We start from the raw sequence: 21,494 nt of genomic DNA, 5'->3' as shown, positions 1-21,494 counted from the left end.
TTTTAAGGCATTTCCTTGTTTATTGTATATGACTTATATCCATTAAAATCTATGGTCGCATTCACCTCTCAAAGGGAGAGATCCTCCGAGGGTCACATGTTTTTGTTGAAGAGCGAGAGGGAAGTGGCATTTTACTGAGCACTTTGCACATGAGCTGCTTTCAGTTCTATGCTGCTAGAGGGCTTAGAAATGGCAGGGGAGCTAAAGAACCAAGTTTTTGTTTTTTTTTTTTTAGAGAGTTTCCAAATCTTAATACTTCAGTCCTCTTATCTTTGGATGAAGGTGAGACGATAGAGTCAGTATAGTAAATTAGATACAAGGAAGCCTGGCTTCTTTTCATCTCAGAGGAGTCTTGAACTGCCCACAGGCAGAAGGAACCATGTACATATAAGAGATTAGAGAGTTGGCTATTTGATGTGAGGTTTGTTGTGTAAATAAAAATGGACCACTGCTAATACTTTTTTCTTTTTCTTAGCTGGAGAGATTTACCAGCATGAGAATTAAGAAGGAAAAAGAAAAGCCCAATTCTGCACATCGAAATTCTTTATCATATGGTGATGATCCCACAGCACAGTCATTGCAAGATGTTTCAGATGAGCAAGTTCTAGTACTCTTTGAACAGATGCTGGTAAGTTTCCCACCCCAAAACATTGCTGCTTCTTGAAAATGCATTTATGGGCACGGTGGGCCCTTTTTCTTGTGCAGTCCCCCCTTAACTAGCCTTTAATTACAAAAAATTCCAGGCTTAGCAAAGAACTTAATAGCAGTCCCATTAATGAGGGGACTAAATACATGCTTATCCACTACGTAAGATAGGAATCTATGAATAAGACTGAATTATCTGATCACTAACCACCTTGTTAATGTCCTTTAGTCCAGCAGCACTTTAGCTACCAACTCATGTGGTAGTGTGGCAGTCACCTCTGGATTAGCCAGAGTAGATTAAGTTTTAAAACATTCACAACAAAATCTATACAAAGAAGGAACTGAGGAATGGAAAGGCATTGTTTGCCCAAGGTCTTCTATTTAGTGATGATTCTGGAAAGAGAATTCTGATGCTATAATCGCTAGAAGATCTTAGCTTGTTGCTGAGGTCAGTTCAGTAGTGAACTGTGCACAGATGTGACTGACTGCTGTCCTCAGTGAGGAACACTGAGTGGGGAGGACGCTCATGGAATGGCCACATGATGACAAGTCTTAGAACGTTTTGAGTACCTGCTTGTAAGGTTTCATAAGACCTGTGTATTGACTTAGACATATGATCTCAGATTGAAATAGAGACTAGTGGCAGGTCTAACTTAATTAAAAGCATGGGCTTGAAACCCTTAACACAGAGCCTGGTACATAGTCAATACTTAACCAGTTTGAGTACTACTATTACTATATTTCACTGAAGCTTTCAGTTTGTCTCATAATAATCCAAGTGCCTTAAGAGTCTTAGAGTGTCATCTATCAAGATAATCTCCTGGCCTTGGATCGCAAATTTAGATGTGTTTAAGGCCAGGGGAGATAAAATAAATAAGTTAAACAGGCTAAATAGAAGATGATAAAAAGGAGAAGGAACTGTGGTAAAATGAAGGACTTCTGGCATTTTTGTTAGAAAGGCCAGCCACAATTCAGTTCCAGTAGGTTTTATAGCATTCCAGTTGGAAATGCTAGCCCAGTCGTGGTAGATAATTCTATTTTTAAAAAAGAGCCAGAAATCTGTAATTTAAAAAAAAAATTCTTTACTAGCATCAGATATCATATCCGGCATTCAGATTTCCCCAATTAGGTCATTTTTTAAAAGAACAGTTTCTTTGTTCAAATCAAAATTCCAGGTAAGTTTTATCTGAATGAGGTATAGGTTTCCTCCCTCTTTTATCCTTGTTATTGCTTAAAAAAATTTGTTGAAGAAATTGTTTGACCTTTAGAGTTTCCCATAATCTGAAATTTGATGATTATATCCTTTGATGCTAGAAATTCATATTTTTATGCGAAGTCTCTCAAGTTTAAAGTGTTGGGCTAGCTGAACAAAATAGACTTTATCTTTGGGTCTGATTCAACCTGAGGGCCACCATTTTGCAACTTACGTGTTCAACTTACCTGTAAAAGGAGGAAGAAAGCACTAGGAATTGAGTCAGAAAAAAGTCAAATTAATATTGCTGTTTGGAGGTAGTGATGTTTTTTCACACATCACACATAAGCACACGCACAGAGAAGAGATTGACTATACCCTGCCCACTTTTTTCTCCTATACTTCATCCATTTCAAATAATACTCTGGACTCTTTAGGGTTAAACTTGTGCTCACAGAGAGAGGAGGCTCAGACACATGGTTGTACCTGTAACAGGCTCAAGCAGAGCCTTTCCCCCAATAACACACTTCAGGTTATGTCTGTTGAGGAACTTTGTCATAGAGTTTCCAGTTCTTTCTTCATAGGGAAGGAGTTAGAACAGGGACTTAGTTAACCAGGATAATGGGTGTTTAGGTGCAGATTTTGCTGGTGTTTGGATGACGTCAGTCATCTAGTGCTTCAGTCTGAAGAAGTCATTAAGGTCCATCCTAAGTGCAGAAGACATGATGTCTCCTTTTGTTCAATAATACAAAGTAGAATTTCCCCCTATATCAAGTCCATTTTTGTTAGGAAAAAAGTGTGTTTGTGTACAAATGTTGGGACTTTACACTAACCACCTTCATCCCTGAGAAATTCTCATCATCCGTAATAGCTTAAATCTCTATGGATCAGGAAAATTTGTTTATTTAATAAGCATTTAATGTGTTCATCTCTTCACTAAATATACTAAATAAATATTAAAGACTGAAAACTTGTAAGGAATTCAAGGCAATTTCCCTCCTCCTTTTCTTTTCCCTCTGCTAGGTGGATATGAACCTGAACGAGGAGAAACAGCAGCCTCTGAGGGAGAAGGACATTATCATCAAGAGAGAGATGGTGTCCCAGTACTTGCACACCTCCAAGGCTGTGAGTCCTGGGGCGGGTACCCATGACATGGCAGGCTGTACCTTTATCTTGGACCTGTTTGTTTTGCCAATTTCATAGGACATGTTATGTCCACATTAGTTCTATTATCATATTATTATGTATCTACTATATATTATATATATTGTATCATTCATCCTGTTATATAAGCCTACTCACTTTTTACTCTTATTTGAGTGATGTTTCTTACATACCTTTTACCCGATTCAATCTTCATGAAGTATGTATAGGTAATGGGATGGAAATTCTGAGTCTCACATAGTCTGGTGGTGTGTATGATGGATGTCTGCCCTCATATTATTTGAACTTGTGTTAACTAATACTAGGCCCATTGATGACTGGATCCAGTGTTTACTGATCTCTGTGTGCTCCTCTCTAGGGCATGAGCCAGAAGGAGAGCTCCAGGTCGGCCATGATGTACATTCAGGAGTTGAGGTCAGGCTTGCGGGATATGCCTCTTCTCAGCTGCCTGGAGTCCCTTCGTGTCTCCCTCAACAACAACCCTGTTAGGTGAGGATTCTGAGGTGGTAACAGGAGTAAGAGCCCAATGTTAGAGTTCAGTGGTGGGGATTAAAGATCAAGGGAGTCAGGGAAGTGTAAGAATGTTCTGGATTCAGAGTAAAGAGTTGCCAGGATACACTTTATTTTGGTGAATAAACATTTACTGATTTGATTTGGTAATACATTGTCTTTGTTCCTTACAGCTGGGTGCAGACATTTGGTGCTGAGGGCCTAGCCTCCTTATTGGACATCCTTAAACGACTTCATGACGAGAAAGAGGAGACTGCTGGGTGAGGACTTTGAAGTCTTGGCATCTTCTAGGTAGAGGGTAGTAGGGGACTTGGCTGTTTGCTCTAAAGGAAAAAAATAGCAGTTAAATGTAAAGTTATGGACTGGGACATTATGCTGTTCGCTAAGGGTGGGGTTTATTGTAGGGTTGACCAGAAGTTGAATGACGATTTATAGGTACAGGAAAAGGAGGAAGAACTTACATTTTACAGTGAATAACATAAGACATATACCACATCAGATATGAGTCTCCCAGCACAGATTATTATCCGGTTTGGAAATACGGTCTGGTCTAGTCCAGAACTTCCTTGTGATCTGGTCTGGGTCATATCTCATTTGGAAGTCTTATAATACACTTGATCAGTTTGGAACTAGCATTATGATAGTCTTCAGGACTGGAATAATTGGGGGGATACTATGCACTGTCTTAGGTCAGGCTACCTTGAAGCCAGCCTGACCCAAAGTGATTTCTCTACCTCCTGGGATGTAGAGACTTGAAGCCTTTGACATAGTGAGGCAGGCAGTAATAGATGGGATGTTATCCTCATAGAATTTAGCACGTAGGAGCCTAGGGGGAATTAAAGGGAAGATTTTAATGTAATATTAAGCTTTTAGTTTGTAACAGGGTTAACCAAAGGTCTTTGATGATGGGGATCCTTCTTCAGCTACCTGTTTTTGCCAGTGTCTCAGGGCAAAGTCCTGTGTGCTAGAATTTATTCAGCTACTTGTTGGGGGTGTTCCTAGACCCTTGTTTACAAGATTAAAAAGTCAAATGGGAAAGGGGTATAGAATAAAGGGATTTCACTGATTATGTCTTCTGCACACAGAAGCTACGATAGCCGTAACAAGCATGAGATCATTCGCTGCTTGAAAGCTTTTATGAACAACAAGGTGAGATTTTTCCCATTCTCATTCCAACCCCCATCACGACCCCTGTTCTTTCTCTTCTCTTGGCAAACTCAAAAAGGAGCTGAGAATGTAAGATTCAAGACTTCTCCTTTCTCTTTTAGTATTGTACCTTTTTTTTTCTTCTTTTAATTATTTTTTAAACAGAGGTACTGGGGATTGACCCCAGGACTTTGTGCATGCTAAGCATGCGCCCTCCCACTGAGCTATACTCAGCCCTCCTAGTGTCGTAACTTTTTGATTGCCGCATACACATTCTTTTATGGATCTTTTCCCCAGTTCTAATGTCTCTTTCAGAAGATGGGCTCAATTTTCTTCCGATTTATACTGTTTTGCTAATTTTTTTTTTAATGGAAGTATAGTTGATTTACAGTGTTGTGTTAATTTCTGGTGTACAGTGTATTGATTTGGTTATCTATCTATCTGTCTGTCTGTCTATCTTCTGCTAATTCTTGAATTTCCTAGCCTATACTTATTATTTCTGGAAGATTTACTTTCCTCTCTGCTTATTTGTCATTCTTTTCCACCAACCTGTTCCTGCTGTAGAATCTTTTCATCCGTTTCTGTCTTTTTAGTATTTAATCCTAAGGAGCTCACAATTATTTGTTCCTGAATGCAAATCTATCTTCCTCACTGTTTAATTTTGTTATAATTATTTCATTGGATGGGGGAGGGCATTAAAAAGAAACATAAGAATCAAAAGTTTTTATTCTTAAGACATGTGGACATCTGTTGTGTCTATTAGAACATTATTTTGCTATGCTCATTTCTGCTTAGCTATATTTGGAGAAGTGTTCTACCCTTGTGTTAGGTTGCTAGGGTTGCTGTAACAAAGTACTACAAACTGGGTGTCTTGAACAACAGAAGTTTATCTCACAGTTCTAGAGGCCATAAGTCTAAGATCACGGTGTTGACAGGGTCGGTTCCTTCTGAAGACTGTGAGAGAGAGTCTCTTCCATCCCTTTCTCCTAGCTTCCAGTGTCCTGCTGGCAATCTTTGACATTCCTTGGCTTGTAGATGCATCACCTCAGTCTCTGCCTTTGTGTTCACATTGTGTTCTTCCTGTGTGCATGTCTGTGTCTACATTTCCCCTTTTTATAAGGACAACAGTTATATTAAGGGCCTACCCTACTGTAGTCTGACTTTGTTGTAAATTAACTAATTATATCTGCCAATGACCCTATTTCCAAATAAAGTTACATTCTGAGACTCTGGGGGTTAGGACTTCAACATAAGAATTTTTGGAGGAGGGAGGGTATAGCTGAAGTGGTATAGAGTGCATGCATATTATGCATGAGGTCCTGGGTTCAATCCCCAGAGCCTCCTCTAAAAATAAATAAACAAACCTAATTACCTTCCCTCTCAACAAAAAAATTAAAAAAAAAAAAAAGAATTTTGGGAAGAACATCATTCAACTCATAACAACCGCTAAACTTGTTCCTAGTTAGATGCTCTCATCTTTAAACTCCCCTCCTTCTGTTTTTGTCCTGCCAGTTTGGAATCAAGACCATGTTGGAGACAGAAGAAGGAATTCTGCTGCTGGTCAGAGCCATGGATCCTGCTGTTCCCAACATGATGATTGATGCAGCTAAGTTGCTTTCTGCTCTTTGTATCCTGCCACAGCCGGAGGACATGTATGTAACTGGACTTACTTCTCTTCTCCATTTTCTTTTTTATCATCTTCCTTAGTCTAGAGGAATATAGAGTTGTTTGGGTGTCCGCTTAGTCATAAATACTCATTAAGACTGTACTTCTTACGTGAACACTGTGAATCTTAATATTTAAGAAAGAGTAAGAGATGGAGGCTGTTCTGAGTGTACTGCTGGCTACAGAGGTATAGATCTCCAGTAATGTCTGTATTGTCGACAGGGGGTTCTTTTTACATTTTTTGTTTTAATTCAGGAGTAACAACGTTATTTTAAAAATTCAAACAACATAAAAATATATGAAGTAAAATTTAACAGGCTCATTCCTTTGGCACATCCTATTCTGCAGAGGTAACCAGTGTTAATGGTGTGGTACAGTCTCATAGACTGTTTTCTAGCACAGACAAATATATTAAATTTCCTAGATTCTAACACACCTGCCACTCCAAAATATGGTATCTTAGAATTAAGGAAAGATGGCTTATTCCTATAAAGCCAATCACACGTATAGGATAGATTTTTATTGTTGTGGAGGAGTTCGGTTTAACAAAAGCTAAATCATACCACTTATTCTTTTCAACTTGTTTCTGTATTTAACAGCAGATCTTAGACATTCTTCTATGGCAATACTTCTGGATCTACTTTATTATCTTTAGAGGCTGTTTGGCATTTCATACTATATATATATCCCATAATTTATTTAACGATTCTTTCATTGATAGACTTTTTTTTTTCTTTTTGGCAGATTCTGGCCCCTGCTCTAGATGATAAGAATTTTTATTATCAATTTTTGTACATATTTTTTTATACATGTATAATTTCACATGTATGCGTTTATGCTTCTAGAAGTAGACCAATGTTGTGTGCATTAAAAATTGGTACTGTTAAGTGCCCTGCCAAAAGTTGTACCATTTTATACTCCATAAAAAAAGGGACTTAATTTGAAACATGGATAGGAGTCCAGGGGTGGATTTTAGGGAGGTCTAGATCTGGCTTCTGCTCTAGATGGTGGGAAGCATAATGTGAGAAATCCAGAACATTGATAATGCCCACTTCCTAACTGATCTGTGCCCCTGTATGATCTACCTGTTGTGAGTGTCCGTGTCAGCACACCTGGACAGTCCTCTCCCTTTCCTTTCTCTTGGGCAGGAATGAAAGGGTTTTGGAGGCGATGACAGAAAGAGCTGAGATGGATGAGGTGGAACGTTTTCAGCCACTGCTGGATGGATTAAAAAGTGGGACGTCCATTGCTCTCAAGGCATGTATACCCCTTGAAACTGGGCCCAAGAGTAGAATTCAAGATGGAAAGACTTAAGTTCATTTGACCTTTTAAGAGAACACAGGGAGTGGTTTCCAATTATATATTTTATATTTCGGAATTCTTTCTGAAGGGAAATTATTATCTTTCCCTCCAAGAAGGCAGAGAAAGAACTGTTTTCCTCATTATGAGATGGAAAAAAGGCATGGTATTTATTTACAAGCTAGGAATACCAAGGCCTACAACAAATTACACTGTCAAATATTTGGAATCCTTTAGACCTCTGAGCTCTCCAGACCTGTGTTTAAGGTTGTACTGCTGTAACAGAAAGTCCTTCTGTAGTTTTTGTACTGTGTCTTCTAGTTACATTGGGGGGCCTCAGAGAGCATGTAAAGAGAATGGAATCTTGACCTCCAGGAGTTAACGCTGACATAGCTCCTGAATTTTCTTGTTTTAGGTGGGATGCCTACAGCTGATCAACGCTCTCATCACACCAGCTGAAGAACTTGACTTCCGAGTTCACATCCGAAGTGAACTGATGCGCTTGGGGCTGCACCAGGTGTTGCAGGTGAGACGCTGCACTTCACTAGAGAGGCTGCGCTCCTTTCATCCTGCTCTCATAGCCCCGTCATCCCTGCGGTAACTTTGGTTTGCAGTTTAAAAACCAGGTGAAAGGTTTGGGTTTCTAGCCAGCATAGGATGCTTCTGGGATCCCTGACCTATACTTTTGTCATCGACAGGACCTTCGAGAGATTGAAAATGATGATATGAGAGTGCAATTAACTGTGTTTGATGAACAAGGGGAAGAAGATTCTTATGACCTGAAGGGACGGCTGGATGACATTCGAATGGAGATGGAATATCCTTTTACTGACTAAGGATTTACTCTTTTGAAGACAGACAAGACATTAAGTTGTATTCTGTTGCAGATCCCTGTATGGAGTGCTGTGGGGTTGATGACTCAGAACAGGGCATTTGTCTGTGTGTCTTCTCAGTAGATAAGGCAGGCAGGTATTGCCTTTGGATTTATTTACCTCAGCATGGACCAAGAAAGTTGGGAAAAGTGATCTGAGGAATGCTTAGCATGGAAGTAGTCATCAAAATTAGTGTGGACATCCTAGAACATGGAAGCTTATCTTATTAAGACGTAGAGCTGGTTTTTGGAGAACATACATAAGTCAGGGAGTGGGGTTGTAATGTGCTCCCTTGTATGTTTCCCTGAGACTGACAGAGGGAATAATTTGATTACCTGTTGATATTTGCCACAAGTGACTTTGAGGCAGTTTTCTTCTCGTTTCTGTCTACTGCTTGAATTTCAAGCCAAATACGGGGAGTTTTCTATTTCTGTGTATAGTACCACCCAACTCACTGGTTCCCCTGGCCAAAGGAAGTTTATAGAGCTTAAAGTTTTGGGCAGGATTTACAGGAGGAATGGCTGTTAGAATAGAAGTTTCATCTTGCTACTTTCCCTGAGACTTGGACAAGCTCCCTGTCAAATGCAGTTTCTAGATATATGCTTTCCTTAGCCTCGTCTCCTTTTCCACTGACTTCAGTGAAGTCTTCCAGATTCTCTTAAACACAGTGAAGGATTCAAAAGCAGAGCCACACTTCCTGTCCATCCTGCAACACCTACTCTTAGTCCGAAATGACTACGAGGCCAGGTAAGGTGGTATACCTGTGGGAAGTTTTGAATTTGAGCCTAAGTGGAGAGAGCAGAACCCTTAAATTCGAGGGTAGTCTGTAAAGGGACAAGGAAAAGACAAAAACATGGATTAGAGTTATTTTTTTAGTCTCAGATATAAAGGGAGTTGTCAGTTGTCCCTTTAATCCACCTGAAAGGTGTCTCTATGGAAGAGATCGGAGTGTATAAGGTGAACTGCCCTCCTTTTGGAGTGCAGTTGTGGGTGGGGTGAAGATGATAGCAAAGGAAGGCAGCAATTAAAAGTTTTTTCATGTTGGAACATAAGATTCAAGCAATAGAGTAGAGATTCAGTAATAGTCCCGTCTATCACAGGCAGGATCCGGCCCGAATTTTAGGTGGGAAAGGATGTGCACTGGGAGGCAGATGGCCAAGAAGTTTTGACTCTCTGAAGTAGATGGGGTTAGCTGACAGGGAAGAGGGGGGATTTCTTAGCATGGCAGCAACACTCTGTTAATTTTCTGAAAAGGTCTTTCCAACATTTGTCCTCAGGTCCTGCTATTGTCAAAGCAGTTAACTTTTATTGATCCTGAATACCAAAATTGTATTTTGGTTTTCGTTTAATAACCTTGTTTCTTTTCTTCTGTAGACCGCAGTACTATAAGTTGATTGAAGAATGTATTTCTCAGATAGTTCTGCACAAGAATGGGGCTGACCCCGACTTCAAGTGCCGGCACCTCCAGATTGATATCGAGGGATTGATTGGTAAGCATATTCGTCTATCTGGTTCCTTAAAACATTGCATCTACCTTTCATTTTGTATCTTTCTTTCAGTGAAAATTTCAGAGAAGATACCTTTGTAGCCTTCTGGTCTTTCCATTTCTGCCCTTTCTTAGGTGATAACTAATATCTCTGCTAAGAAAAACAGGCCTTTAGTTTATTTCTGCATAATTAAAAAAAATCTATTACTTATACACTACCCCACCTTTTGAAGGACTTCAGCTGTTGTCTGTGACTCCTGCTGGTCTCAGAGATTGATAAGTATTACTTGTAGGCATTCTCTGTGCCACCCAGCATGGTGGCCTTACTGCAGTAACAGGTACTCAGAAATTATATGTTGAACTTAACTGAAAGTCCGTATCTTTGTCTAATGCAAAACATTAAGAAAGATAAGGAAAGTAAACAGAAGGAACAAAGGCTGCCCTTCGGTTATATGGAAAGGCTTAGGCAGTGAGAGGGGAAGACGAGAATTGGGAGCTTTACTTCCTGACTCTTCACTTTCTTTTCAGATCAAATGATTGATAAAACAAAGGTGGAGAAGTCTGAAGCCAAAGCTACAGAGCTGGAAAAAAAGGTATGTATGAGAGATCAAAAATAATTGGGGTATATTTTTCTTTTTTTATCTAAGGATTTTAATTTCTCTGACATGTGAAACACGTGAAAATGTGAAATGTGAAACATTTACGTGTGATATTTTTATACAAGCTTTCAGCACACAGTAGCAGTTCCTGGGGGAACCTTTCTGGTATAGGTTGCTCAGCAGAGAAAGTAGTATGGACATGCTTGTGAGGAGCTAGTGAGTCGTGAGTCTGCACAGTTCTTGGGCCCCTGAGTAGGAGGAAAGACAGGTGACACTCGTGTAATATTGGCAGCACTCGGGCTTGCTTAGCTTCTCAGTCCTCTTATCCAAAACAGTAGGAACTGGAATATGTCTGAACTCTCTTTTTCTCTTTGATTAAGGACTCCTGTTGTTGATAAGTTTTTGATCCTTGAGACTGCTGGGATTGTGCACCTTAGCTGTCCTGGTTAAATGTCTTTAAAATCTTTGTTTTGTTTTATTTTTTAATAATTCAAGTGTAGATAGACTATGGAAATAATCCCTGACTTCCCCCTCCTTTAACCTTGATTTTAGGGTCAGAATCATGGCGGTTTTTTTTTCCCAGGCATTCCTTGGGTCAGTGAGTTCAGTAGATCAAGGATTAGCACAAAACAGTGAACCACGGGAAATAACAGTGTGCTTCTTGCCGAGTTGGAGAGCTTACCGGGAGCCTGATTTCTTTCTCCTCTAGCTGGACTCAGAGTTAACAGCCCGACATGAGCTACAGGTGGAAATGAAAAAGATGGAAAGTGACTTTGAGCAGAAGCTCCAAGACCTTCAGGGAGAAAAGGATGCATTGGATTCTGAAAAGCAACAAATTGCCACAGAGAAACAGGACCTGGAAGCAGAAGTGTCTCAGCTCACAGGAGAGGTAATGTCCGAGCAGGGAGGGCAGAGTGACCTGTAACTGCCATCAGCAGCCTCAGGGTGAGCTTGTATTGGAGCAGGACTCTTCATCTTACTCCCAGGGAGGGTTCAGATACTAATAGGTAATCTAGGTAGACGGTGCATATTTTTTAAATCATTAACCGTTTTGTTTTGGGGTTAAGTAATACGTGAGATAGAAAATTTGGAAAAATACAGAACACCATAAAGAATAAAATGAGTCACAGTGCTACCCAGAAATAAAGATAATAGCCTTCTAATAAATTCAGGAGTAAATATTAAGTAAACTCTTCTCATATTTGCTGATTTTCTCCTTATTTTAGTCAGATTTATCCCCAGACACTTGGTGCAGTTACAGATATTGAAATGATCTGTGATATCTGATACCTTGATCACTTATGTGGTTATATAATTACTTGTATAGCACATACTGTAATTATGTAACTAGAATATTTGATTTACTTGATTTTTGCATCTTCTAATCGAAGGGAGAGTTTAACATAAATGTTGAAGTTGCCTTTTTAATGCAGAGCTTGCTGGACTAAGAGCCTGAAGGACTGAATTCTAGTTTTGGCTCTGTCACTGAATAGCTGTGTGACGTTAGGTGGAGCCTTACAGCTGTCTGACTCCTTTTACTCCTTTCTTGTGTAAAATGAGAATTTGGGATTAAGTAATTTCTTAGATCCATTCCAGCCCCAGTGGTCCCTGAAGTGGAGTGAGGAGTATTCCTGTTGATGTTATTTCTGTAGGTTGCCAAGCTGTCCAAGGAGCTGGAAGATGCCAAGAAAGAAATGGCTTCTCTTTCCGCTGCAGTAACTGCAGCGGCTCCTCCTAGCAGTGCTACTGCTCCCCTTGCCTCTCCTTTACCTGCTGACTCTGGCGCTGTTACTCTACCCTCACCCCCTTCTTTACCAGGAGAGGTTAGCACAGCCTCTGAACCCCCTCTTTCTGCGGGTGGGACCGTTGCTTCTCCACCACCACCACCTCCTCCTCCTCCTTTGCCTGGGGGTGCTTGCATCCCCCCACCCCCTCCTTTGCCTGGGGGTGCTTCCATCCCCCCACCACCTCCTTTGCCTGGGGGTGCTTCCATCCCCCCACCCCCTCCTTTGCCTGGGGGTGCTTCCATCCCCCCACCCCCTCCTTTGCCTGGGGGTGCTTCCATCCCCCCACCCCCTCCTTTGCCTGGGGGTGCTTCCATCCCCCCACCCCCTCCTTTGCCTGGGGGTGCTGGCATCCCCCCACCCCCTCCTTTGCTTGGGGGTGCTGGCATCCCTCCACCCCCTCCTTTGCCTGGGGGTGCTGGCATCCCCCCACCTCCTCCTCCCTTGCCTGGAGGACCAGGAATGCTACCTCCCCCTCCCCCTCCCCCTCTTCCTGGTGGAATCCCTCCACCCCCTCCATTTCCTGGAGGCCCTGGCATTCCTCCACCTCTACCTTTTGGATTTGGAGTTCCTGCAGCCCCAGTTCTGCCATTTGGATTAACCGCAAAGAAACTTTACAAGCCAGAGGTGCAGCTCCGGAGGCCAAATTGGTCCAAGGTGAGAATTTCTGTCCATCTCTTCATCAGATTTTAAGAAACACTTTGGTCTCCAACTTTGTATTTTGTACATGGTTGGCTTTCCCTCTCTTAACAGTTCACGCCTGTCTGTCTTCAAATTCCAATCATGCATATGTTTGTTCAAAAGATATTAGGCATGTCCTATATTCCAGATAGCACTTGGGAGAGTTCTTTGAGCCCTGTACTCTGCTACAAAACCTAAACTTACCCGTAAGTTAATGCTGTTGCCCTTTTCTCTGAGGGTATGAGTGCTGTGATAATACACAATTTGATGATAGTCATTTCACCAGTCTTCAAGGTACTGATAATTTTGCTGATCCAAAAGTCATGGATTTATGGATACAACCTCCTACCACCATCCCCCAGTGAGTTACACAGAATATGTTTACATGGCACAGTACTGTTCCCACTATGTGAGACCCCTGTGATTCTGTGTCAGCCTTGTGCTTCTGGAAACTGAGTTACAATAAAGGAACTTAGGGATTTGTTCATAAAATGAACAACTTTGGTAGTTAGCCACATTGATGGGGAAAATTTAATGTAGAGCAAGGGAAGATGCAAAATAAAGCCATAATGCTTCCAAAAGTAGAGGATTTGGGGTTAGATGGATAAGCAGCATAACTGGATCTATTTCTTGAATAATCACCAGTAAACAAAGTAGAATCATCACCTGCTGTTCTCACCACGACTTACGTAGCTATTCTCTGTATCTCAGGTTAGTCTTATTCTAGTAAGACATTGGCAATAACCAGCCAGCTGCCTCTTTTGCATCTTAATCAGTTTTCTAAAATGAAAAGTGCAAAGCTCAGTTTAGTAACTTTTAACACCTGCTTGTGTCTACAGTTTGTCGCTGAGGACCTTTCCCAGGACTGCTTTTGGACAAAGGTGAAGGAGGACCGCTTTGAGAACAATGACCTTTTCGCCAAACTTACCCTTACCTTCTCTGCCCAGACCAAGAGTGAGTCCCTTCCTCTTTCGTGCAAAGGGCCGGTGTAGGACTTAGAACATCCATCAAGTGGGTTTCCCATTTCTTTCCCTTCCCTGAGTCAGGGTTGAAGAGAGCTGGGGTTTCTTATTCCAAAGAGGACAAGCTATTTCTGTATTCTGGGGATGCGGGGGTTTGGAAAGAGAACTGTTACCTGTAAGTATTTTTCCCCGTATTTTTTTTGCATATCGGTACTTTATGTCAGTATAAGTTGTGGGGAATATGAGATTAATGTGACAGAGCTCAGTCTGGGCCCATTTTTATAATACTCTTGAAACGGATTCTGGCACTGCCTTTAAGGTACCATCTTCAGATCTGTATATGTAATTGATAAGACTTGGTCTGCAGTAACAGAACCACATGTGATTCCTTTTCTTTTTTCCATTTCTTCCCAATATCTGATGCTTTCTCCTTCCTGGCCCTTTGTTCCTGCAGCTTCAAAAGGTAAGAATACAGAAGAGCCTTTTAGTTGGGTCTCTTGAATATTAGAGGGAAAAAAATGAGAGAGATATAAAGGAATTTCCCTTTAGAAAAGTAAGACTGGAAATCTGGAATTGATTTTTCTTTTGCTGGTGTGTTTTTTGGTTTTTTGGGTTTTTTTTGGTTTGTTTGTTTATTTTAGAGTCCAGAAGGACCAGTAACTGTAATGTTAACTGACAGGAAAGAAAAATATTTTAAGTTGAAGCTACTGTATTCTTGTTCTTTCTTTGGAAATGAGGGACAACTTAAGTAATAATACTGTTACGTTACATTTGTGTTGTGGTTTACAATTTTCAAGGTGCTGTAACATATTTTACCCTATTGGACCTGCAGAGAGACCTTATAAGATAGGCAGGATGTATATTATTTCCATTCCATAGCATACATTGACTAATTAGTTAGGTAGCTGGCCCAGGGTTATATGACCAGATCCAGGGGTCTTGACTTCTGGTCTGTCTTTTCATGTATAGTCTTGCTTTTCTTCTTCACTTTCATATCTTCCCCTTTATGTTTGAAGAGCTGATCTATTTTGCCCTCTTTCTTCACTTCCTAATTCTTGTGGTTTTGTGCTGTCTTATGATGGGGCACTTGAGGTTATCTCCCTGGAGGGGTACAATATTTGAAAGATACTGTCATGACTTAATGATAGTTACAGCCTAATAATTTTGTATTTCCATCTTCTTCCAGATTTTTTGTTTATTTAGGGGTTTATTATAACCCTAGTGATGAAAATTAAGTGCAACTTCAGAGCATTGCCTCCCTCCTCCAAGTAAATAAGCATTTTTTAAAGACAGTTACTACTTTTTTCCTTAAGTGATCTGGTGGGCCCAGGCTGCTCTTTGTTCTAATAGGGAGCCTAGCAGATGGCTGAGTGCCTCTGGCAGCCCTTAGTTACGTGTGTGTGTGTGTCTAGGAGTGTGAGATCACAGTGCTCAGGCCTGTCCTGGTGCCCTAGCATTCAAGGTAAAGTCACCCTTTCCTCTGAAAGAACTGTCACCCTCTGAACTTAAATCCAGGCCAGAGAATTACTTCCACACTCTGAGTTAAAAAGCTGTGATGATGACTGCTTATACTACCCTAGAACATCAGCAAAGACTAGTTGACAGTGAAAATCAAGATCCAGTGATTTGCTAATTTGTAAGGTCACTGAATCTGTCCCTGTGTTGGGCTCTGGTGTAAGTCTCTTTCTTGTGGCTGTACTCTGAGTGCTGCTGCAAATGTACACTAACCAGGTCCCTTTTTCTCTCTGCTCTGTCACCATCCTTCTTTTATCCTGTGCGTTCGTATTGCTATTGATTGTAGTGGGCTTTCTGCGGTTTAGTAATTTTCCTTGGCATTATTTTCCCACTGTGAACTGGTATATAGTATTCTTTAAATACCCAAGCAAGACCTTATCTCAACTTCTCTTATTTTCAACAGTGTTATTTTCAACCAAACTTTTTAATGTTACTTCAGTCTTCAAGTTCTGCCCTGGAAGTGACTTTCTTTTCATTAAAGATTCTAATTACATCCTGACAGCTTTGACTTCCCACCCCCCACCCCCTTAAATTACTCTTAGAAATCTCTGTATTTTAGTCTGAAAGGAGTTAAGTATGAATTAGTCAATTTAGTTTAGTTTAGTGTCAGGAAGCACTAGAGAAGGTGTTCTTGAAAATTTGAAATTTCAAAAATCATGAACAATTTCCCAAACATCTTAAATCCTAATCATTTTAAGAAACTTCTGGGAGAGATTTTTTTTTTTTTCCCTATTGATCAAGTACTTATGGTTTACCCAACTCTAACAGTTACCTGCAACACTCAAATGCAACAGAATTTTCCTGGTTGTCATCAACCATGCTACGTCTGTATGTTTTCATTTTCTCCCAAGGAACAAATACCTCTCCCTTTAAAAATTATTTATTTGGATATTCAGTGTTTTACTGACTTTAATGTTATTTGATTTATTTTTTTCTTCAATGTTTCCCTTTGAATTACTCTGTAAATCTTTGGTGATGCAGGCAGTTTTTGAATGTCAGGGCTTGTTCTAATCTGTGTTTCTTGGAGACAGAATAGTTGCATGGGCAACAAGTAGCAGATAGAAGTTCTGCATGTGGACCCAGTGCCACAACAACCACCGTGATCGGGTACTCACCTGCCCTGCCTTTCCTGATGCAATTTTGAGCCTCCCTCTCCTGGTGCTCTGGTTGGCAGATTTAATACAGGCTCTTCCCAAGTGGCTTCTCTTTTACAACACGGTCCCCAGAAAATACTTCAGTAAAAAAGACTTTAGGCGTCATCTTAGAGTTTAGTTTTTATCAGGTAAGGAATTTTAAGCTCTAGAAATTTCACAGGTGAGGACTCAGAGCTCCTCAGTGTGAAGGCAAGGTCTACCTTCCCTCTAGTGCTTTAAACATCTCTCGTTAAACATTTCAGAGAACCTTCGTTCTAAAACCTTTTTTAAAGTAGGTAGCCAGTTTCAATTACCAAGTCTCTCATTCATAGTCTTAATGATATAATTAAATGATAGAAATATATTCATTACCACTCTATAAATATTTCATCTTCCAGATGAAGAAGCAGAGACATGGGTTAAATAACTGTTTCAAGGCCCTATAGTAAGTGCTAGAGGCAGGATTCAGACTCCAGACTTTGTGCCTCCAAAGTCCTTGCTCGAGCCCCCTGCTGCCCAGAAGTGTATGTCTGTCCCTGCCCAGAGTTTCTGAAAGGTTAGATCCAGACAGAAGCTGGAAGAAGGGGATATGCTGGCTTCTGCCACCACCTCATTCATTCAGGCACAAGTATTCTTGAATTGGCAGTGACTCTTAGGAGGACAAAAAAGGGACAACATTAGATTAGAGAAAGTAAGATACCAGATACTGAGGGTTGAAAAAGAAGAGCCATGTTCTGATGACAGTATATTCACCTGCAGCAAAACTAATCCAGCTGCAGAAACAGGACATGCACATCTAGTACAGTAGAAGTCTTGCTTAGATAATCTTAGCCCAGTAGTTGCCCGTCTTGATGAAATTATTTGGACACTCGGTTTTCATAATATTGCATTATTTCCTCTCTTGCTTGCTAAACACAACTCTCAGCTGTTTGTTGAACATTGCTGTATCTCCATTATGCTTTAGTGACTCTTGAAACCTCCCATGTACTGACTGGCTCCTCCCAGAATGGACGTTTGATAAAACATCCACCTTGGCATCTGCCCCTTATAGTCAAAGGTCTCCAGCGACTGCTTCATTAAAGTTCAGGAAAGTGTGTGCCTTTCACTAAGAGAAGAGCTAAGAGAGAGGAGCTGGTCTTCTAATTTATACTACAGGTTCTTTTACACATTTTTCTCTCTTAAGGATCGTTCTCTTGTTTCTGAACTCTTGACTTCCTATAAATCAGGAATTTACTTTGTTGATTTATTCCTTGGCAGAGAATATTTTGAGTTCAGAGTTGATAGGCAGTTGCTGTCAGAAACTTCTAGTCCTTTTTCCACTCTCACTTTCTGCTTCTTGAATTCCTCAGGAACATACTCAGTAGTTAAATTTTTTTTTTTTTTCATTTTCTACTAGAGACCATTTTCATCACTGTGGTGACCTCAGGTCATTATTTGCATGTACAAGATTACTAGTTTCTCATTCTGCTTTCCTTCTAACTCGTACACTCTTGTTAATAACATGATCCCATTAAAAATATCACCTCTTAAAACATATCATGGTAAGAGATAAGTGATGTCCTAAATACAGTGATGTTTTTCTTTTTAGGTTTATTCCTTCTTTCCAAAGAACTTTTGGACTCATAAGATCCACAAGCTAATCATTCTTAGGTGTGCAGTGGAGGATATGTAGCATTAGACCCTCTCCCTGTTAAAATAGGGGGTATATTACAGGAACTTGGAGCATCAGAGCAGTTCTCCAAGTGGTTAATGTCAGTAATTATAGAACTCTGGCTAAAAAGTAAGATCCAGACCAAAAGCTGAGAATTTTATAAACAATAACAATATTTTGATTAGGATTTGACTTTGTGGGTCCAGATCCCAAGGTTTATACTGTTGTCAGGTCAGAACTGTTGGTGACAATAGGTAGGTTTGCTTTTCTGCTGCTCTCCCAGAACATTCTTGCTTAAGGCTTCAGGCTGCAATAGGAGCCTGTGTTGGAGAAGCAATCCCTTCTTTCCCAAAAGGGATCTAAGGGTCTTCTTCCTTCTCCCTGTGACCCTCTTCTGTCTGCTAGGAAGCACCCACACAGTTGGATCTCTATCAGGAAATTCTAGTGAATCTTTACAGCTCCTGCAACTTTAACCTCTAAAAACAAGATTTTGTAAGCGCTCAACATGCCCCATCTTATTCAGTGAGTCTTTGGCAGAAAGGGTGTCTGTTTCATCCGTTCCCTACTCTTCTCAAGTGCACAGGACTAGGGCCAGAAGTGCTATTCAAGTGAGCATTTGTCTTTTAATTACTGACTGCTCTTGGGCTTTGAGTAGGGTCAGGCTGTTAGCACAAAGCAGTTGGGAAGTTCTGTAATACCAGATAGTACTCCCTTTTGATTTAAAAACATAAATCTACCTATATTGCCTGGGGTTATGAGGAATCCTGTGCATGGAATAATTACTACACCTCCTCTGGGCTGTGATCGCCCATCATCAGTGGTGTAAAAGAAGAACCACAGGTACCCCCTCACGAATGCCTCTGTACTCCAAACCTTACCATCACTATTTGCCTTGAATCCACTGGATCTAATCTTGTGCCATTTTTCTTGGTTTCTGTCACTCACCACAGGAAGCCCCAAACTCTCAGGTCAGTCTCATCTCCCATACTCGAATCCCCGTAAGGTTCTGTGTGTCTCCTGTTCTTCCTCCTCCTCCCATCCCTTCTGAGCTCTTGAAACCCTTGCACTGTGCAGTCTGAAATTCATGGTCCATTACTAACAAAATCTACTCTGTCATCAATATCACCTTGTTGCTCTAACAGTAACCTCAACACGGCTTTCCCTCCTGCCCTCTCATGTGTTGTTTTTCTCCCATAAACCTCACCCCATTAGACTTGGAGATGGGGTCGATGTCCTAATTTTGAATCTCATGGCATCAAACCATGTCACCCAGTCCCTCTCTTTGTGCTGTCATCTACTAACACCTCAAGTTACTCCTCCCTCTCAGCAAGTTTAGTTGTTGGATCCTGACCACTCTCTGCACTACTTGAGTTCTTCTGCCTAAATTTTTAGCAATTTCTATACAGAAGGGTCATGACCCTGCCAATATTCTGGCCTCACAATTCCTTGTCCTCTTCTTTTCCAGTGATCTGTTTTCCATCTCACCACCTATGTAATGGTCATCACCAGAGCTGCCCTTCCGTGATCTCAATTCCACCCACCTTCTGTCTTTTTACCTCTCTCTCTTTAGTACTCCGACCCCAGCAGTCCTCCAGCCCCACCGGGATGCCACCCCACTTATCCTTTCATTTTCTCACTGCCCTTCACCCTCTTGAAGACTTCACTCCTCAGGTAAAATTATCATTAATCACTATAATAATCCTTCCGTAGGAGCTTTCCCCCATCACTTCTCTCTCATTTTATTGTATTTGATTCACAAGACCACAATCCTGGTTAATTCTATCTCTGTCTGTCCTGCACCTGTAGTTGTGCAAGTGAACACGCTGGAGCAGAAGATACAACTGGCTCTGCTTGATACACCGTCTTCATGTGGCTTTCAGGACAGCAGAGTCTCTTACTTCTTCTCCTTCCTCACTGGTCTTTCTCCTGTCTCTCCTCTGCTCAGTTTGTAGTGTTGCTTGGCCCTGCCAGGTAGTCAGATATTAAACATTTCTAGTCCATTCGGTTTCCTACTCTCCTAAATGATTACTTCATACCTTTTCTCTCCTCAGAGACCCAGAACCTCCCTCATCTTCTTTCTCAGTTAAGGACATTTTCTTTCTGCTTCACTGAGAAAACTGAAACAATCAGAAGCAGAACTTGCACAGACTCCCACCTTGACTTAACCCACTTTCTGTGTCTTCCTCTCTGTGACCGTGTCCCTGTCTAGAGCCAGTTTCTGGGCTAATGTGATACCTTCATTTCACCAGATGTATACAGTACACTGATAATATAAAATCTCCCTCTCTTCTCACACCTTTCATATGCATCTGCTGTCCTCATAAAGGAAGGGGCAAAATCCTTTTCTCCTTTATTTCGGGGGGGGAAATGTGGAAATTTTCAAATAAAACCTTACTGGAAAATTAAGGAGCAGGAGAATTAAAAGATAAAACTACAGAAATGTGAGGGTATATACATGTTTAGTGTAATGTATGTGATCCTGTGTGGTGTGCACTGTTCTGCTTTTTGCTTGACAGGTTTCAGCGTCTCTCGATATCAGTAGATATAGATGTACCTCTTATTTCTGGTGGGTAGTTGAATTCTTTCAGATGAATAATGCAAAGGTTTACAACTGATCCCTTATTGAGAATTTAACTTATACTAATTTTTTATATTATAAGCAATGCTGCCAGAAACATTTTATATTTACCCCTCCATACTTGTGTTTGTGCACAGTAAATACTTAAAAATAAAATTTCTGGGCCCAAATTACTAGGTGTAGAATTGTACAACTTTACACTTCCACCAAAAATAAGAATCTGTCAAAATTTTTGACAGGGCAAGTATTACTTTGTTTTACTCTGACCACTAATGAGTTTGAACCAAAGGTTATTCTTCATACCTTGACTCTTGCCTCATTTGTAAAATGAGACAGATAAACCTAAAGATACCTTTCAGTTCTAAACTTCTGGTTTTATTGCTATGTTTTTTTTTCCTTGCATAAGCTGTCTGATGTTATCTGCCTTCATCTCAAACTCTTGTTTTGACAGCTTTCTAAGTTCTTACGTTGGTTGGTTTGTTTGGGTCTGAGTTTCATGCTCCTCACTGGGGCCAGGCAGTGGGAGTTGCTGCTTGCTTACAGCCAGCGTTTGGGGATATGGAGCTAAACTGGTGCAAAACTTAAAAACTTTTGCATGAAGGCTGCTGATGT

The 21,494-nt window shown here is 40.7% G+C and overlaps 1 protein-coding gene across 1 annotated transcript in view; it reads left to right on the top strand.

Annotated features, from left to right (window-relative positions):
• Window positions 1-21,494, top strand: part of DIAPH1 (diaphanous related formin 1) — a 90,739-nt gene that overhangs the window by 25,333 nt on the left and 43,912 nt on the right. The window contains exons 3-18 of the mRNA XM_074360835.1: window positions 476-628; window positions 2,861-2,962; window positions 3,360-3,490; window positions 3,685-3,771; window positions 4,597-4,660; window positions 6,170-6,309; window positions 7,471-7,579; window positions 8,037-8,147; window positions 8,320-8,438; window positions 9,124-9,240; window positions 9,868-9,983; window positions 10,508-10,572; window positions 11,288-11,467; window positions 12,231-13,019; window positions 13,883-13,997; window positions 14,460-14,468. Coding sequence (XP_074216936.1) covers window positions 476-628; window positions 2,861-2,962; window positions 3,360-3,490; window positions 3,685-3,771; window positions 4,597-4,660; window positions 6,170-6,309; window positions 7,471-7,579; window positions 8,037-8,147; window positions 8,320-8,438; window positions 9,124-9,240; window positions 9,868-9,983; window positions 10,508-10,572; window positions 11,288-11,467; window positions 12,231-13,019; window positions 13,883-13,997; window positions 14,460-14,468 — 2,407 coding nt within the window. The remainder of the gene's footprint in view (window positions 1-475; window positions 629-2,860; window positions 2,963-3,359; window positions 3,491-3,684; window positions 3,772-4,596; window positions 4,661-6,169; window positions 6,310-7,470; window positions 7,580-8,036; window positions 8,148-8,319; window positions 8,439-9,123; window positions 9,241-9,867; window positions 9,984-10,507; window positions 10,573-11,287; window positions 11,468-12,230; window positions 13,020-13,882; window positions 13,998-14,459; window positions 14,469-21,494) is intronic.

This window comes from Camelus bactrianus, chromosome 3 (assembly GCF_048773025.1).
Source record: "Camelus bactrianus isolate YW-2024 breed Bactrian camel chromosome 3, ASM4877302v1, whole genome shotgun sequence".
Lineage (NCBI taxonomy): Eukaryota > Metazoa > Chordata > Mammalia > Artiodactyla > Camelidae > Camelus > Camelus bactrianus.
The sequence above is the reverse complement of the archived record's forward strand: the minus strand, read 5'-3'. Positions and strand labels throughout refer to the sequence as shown.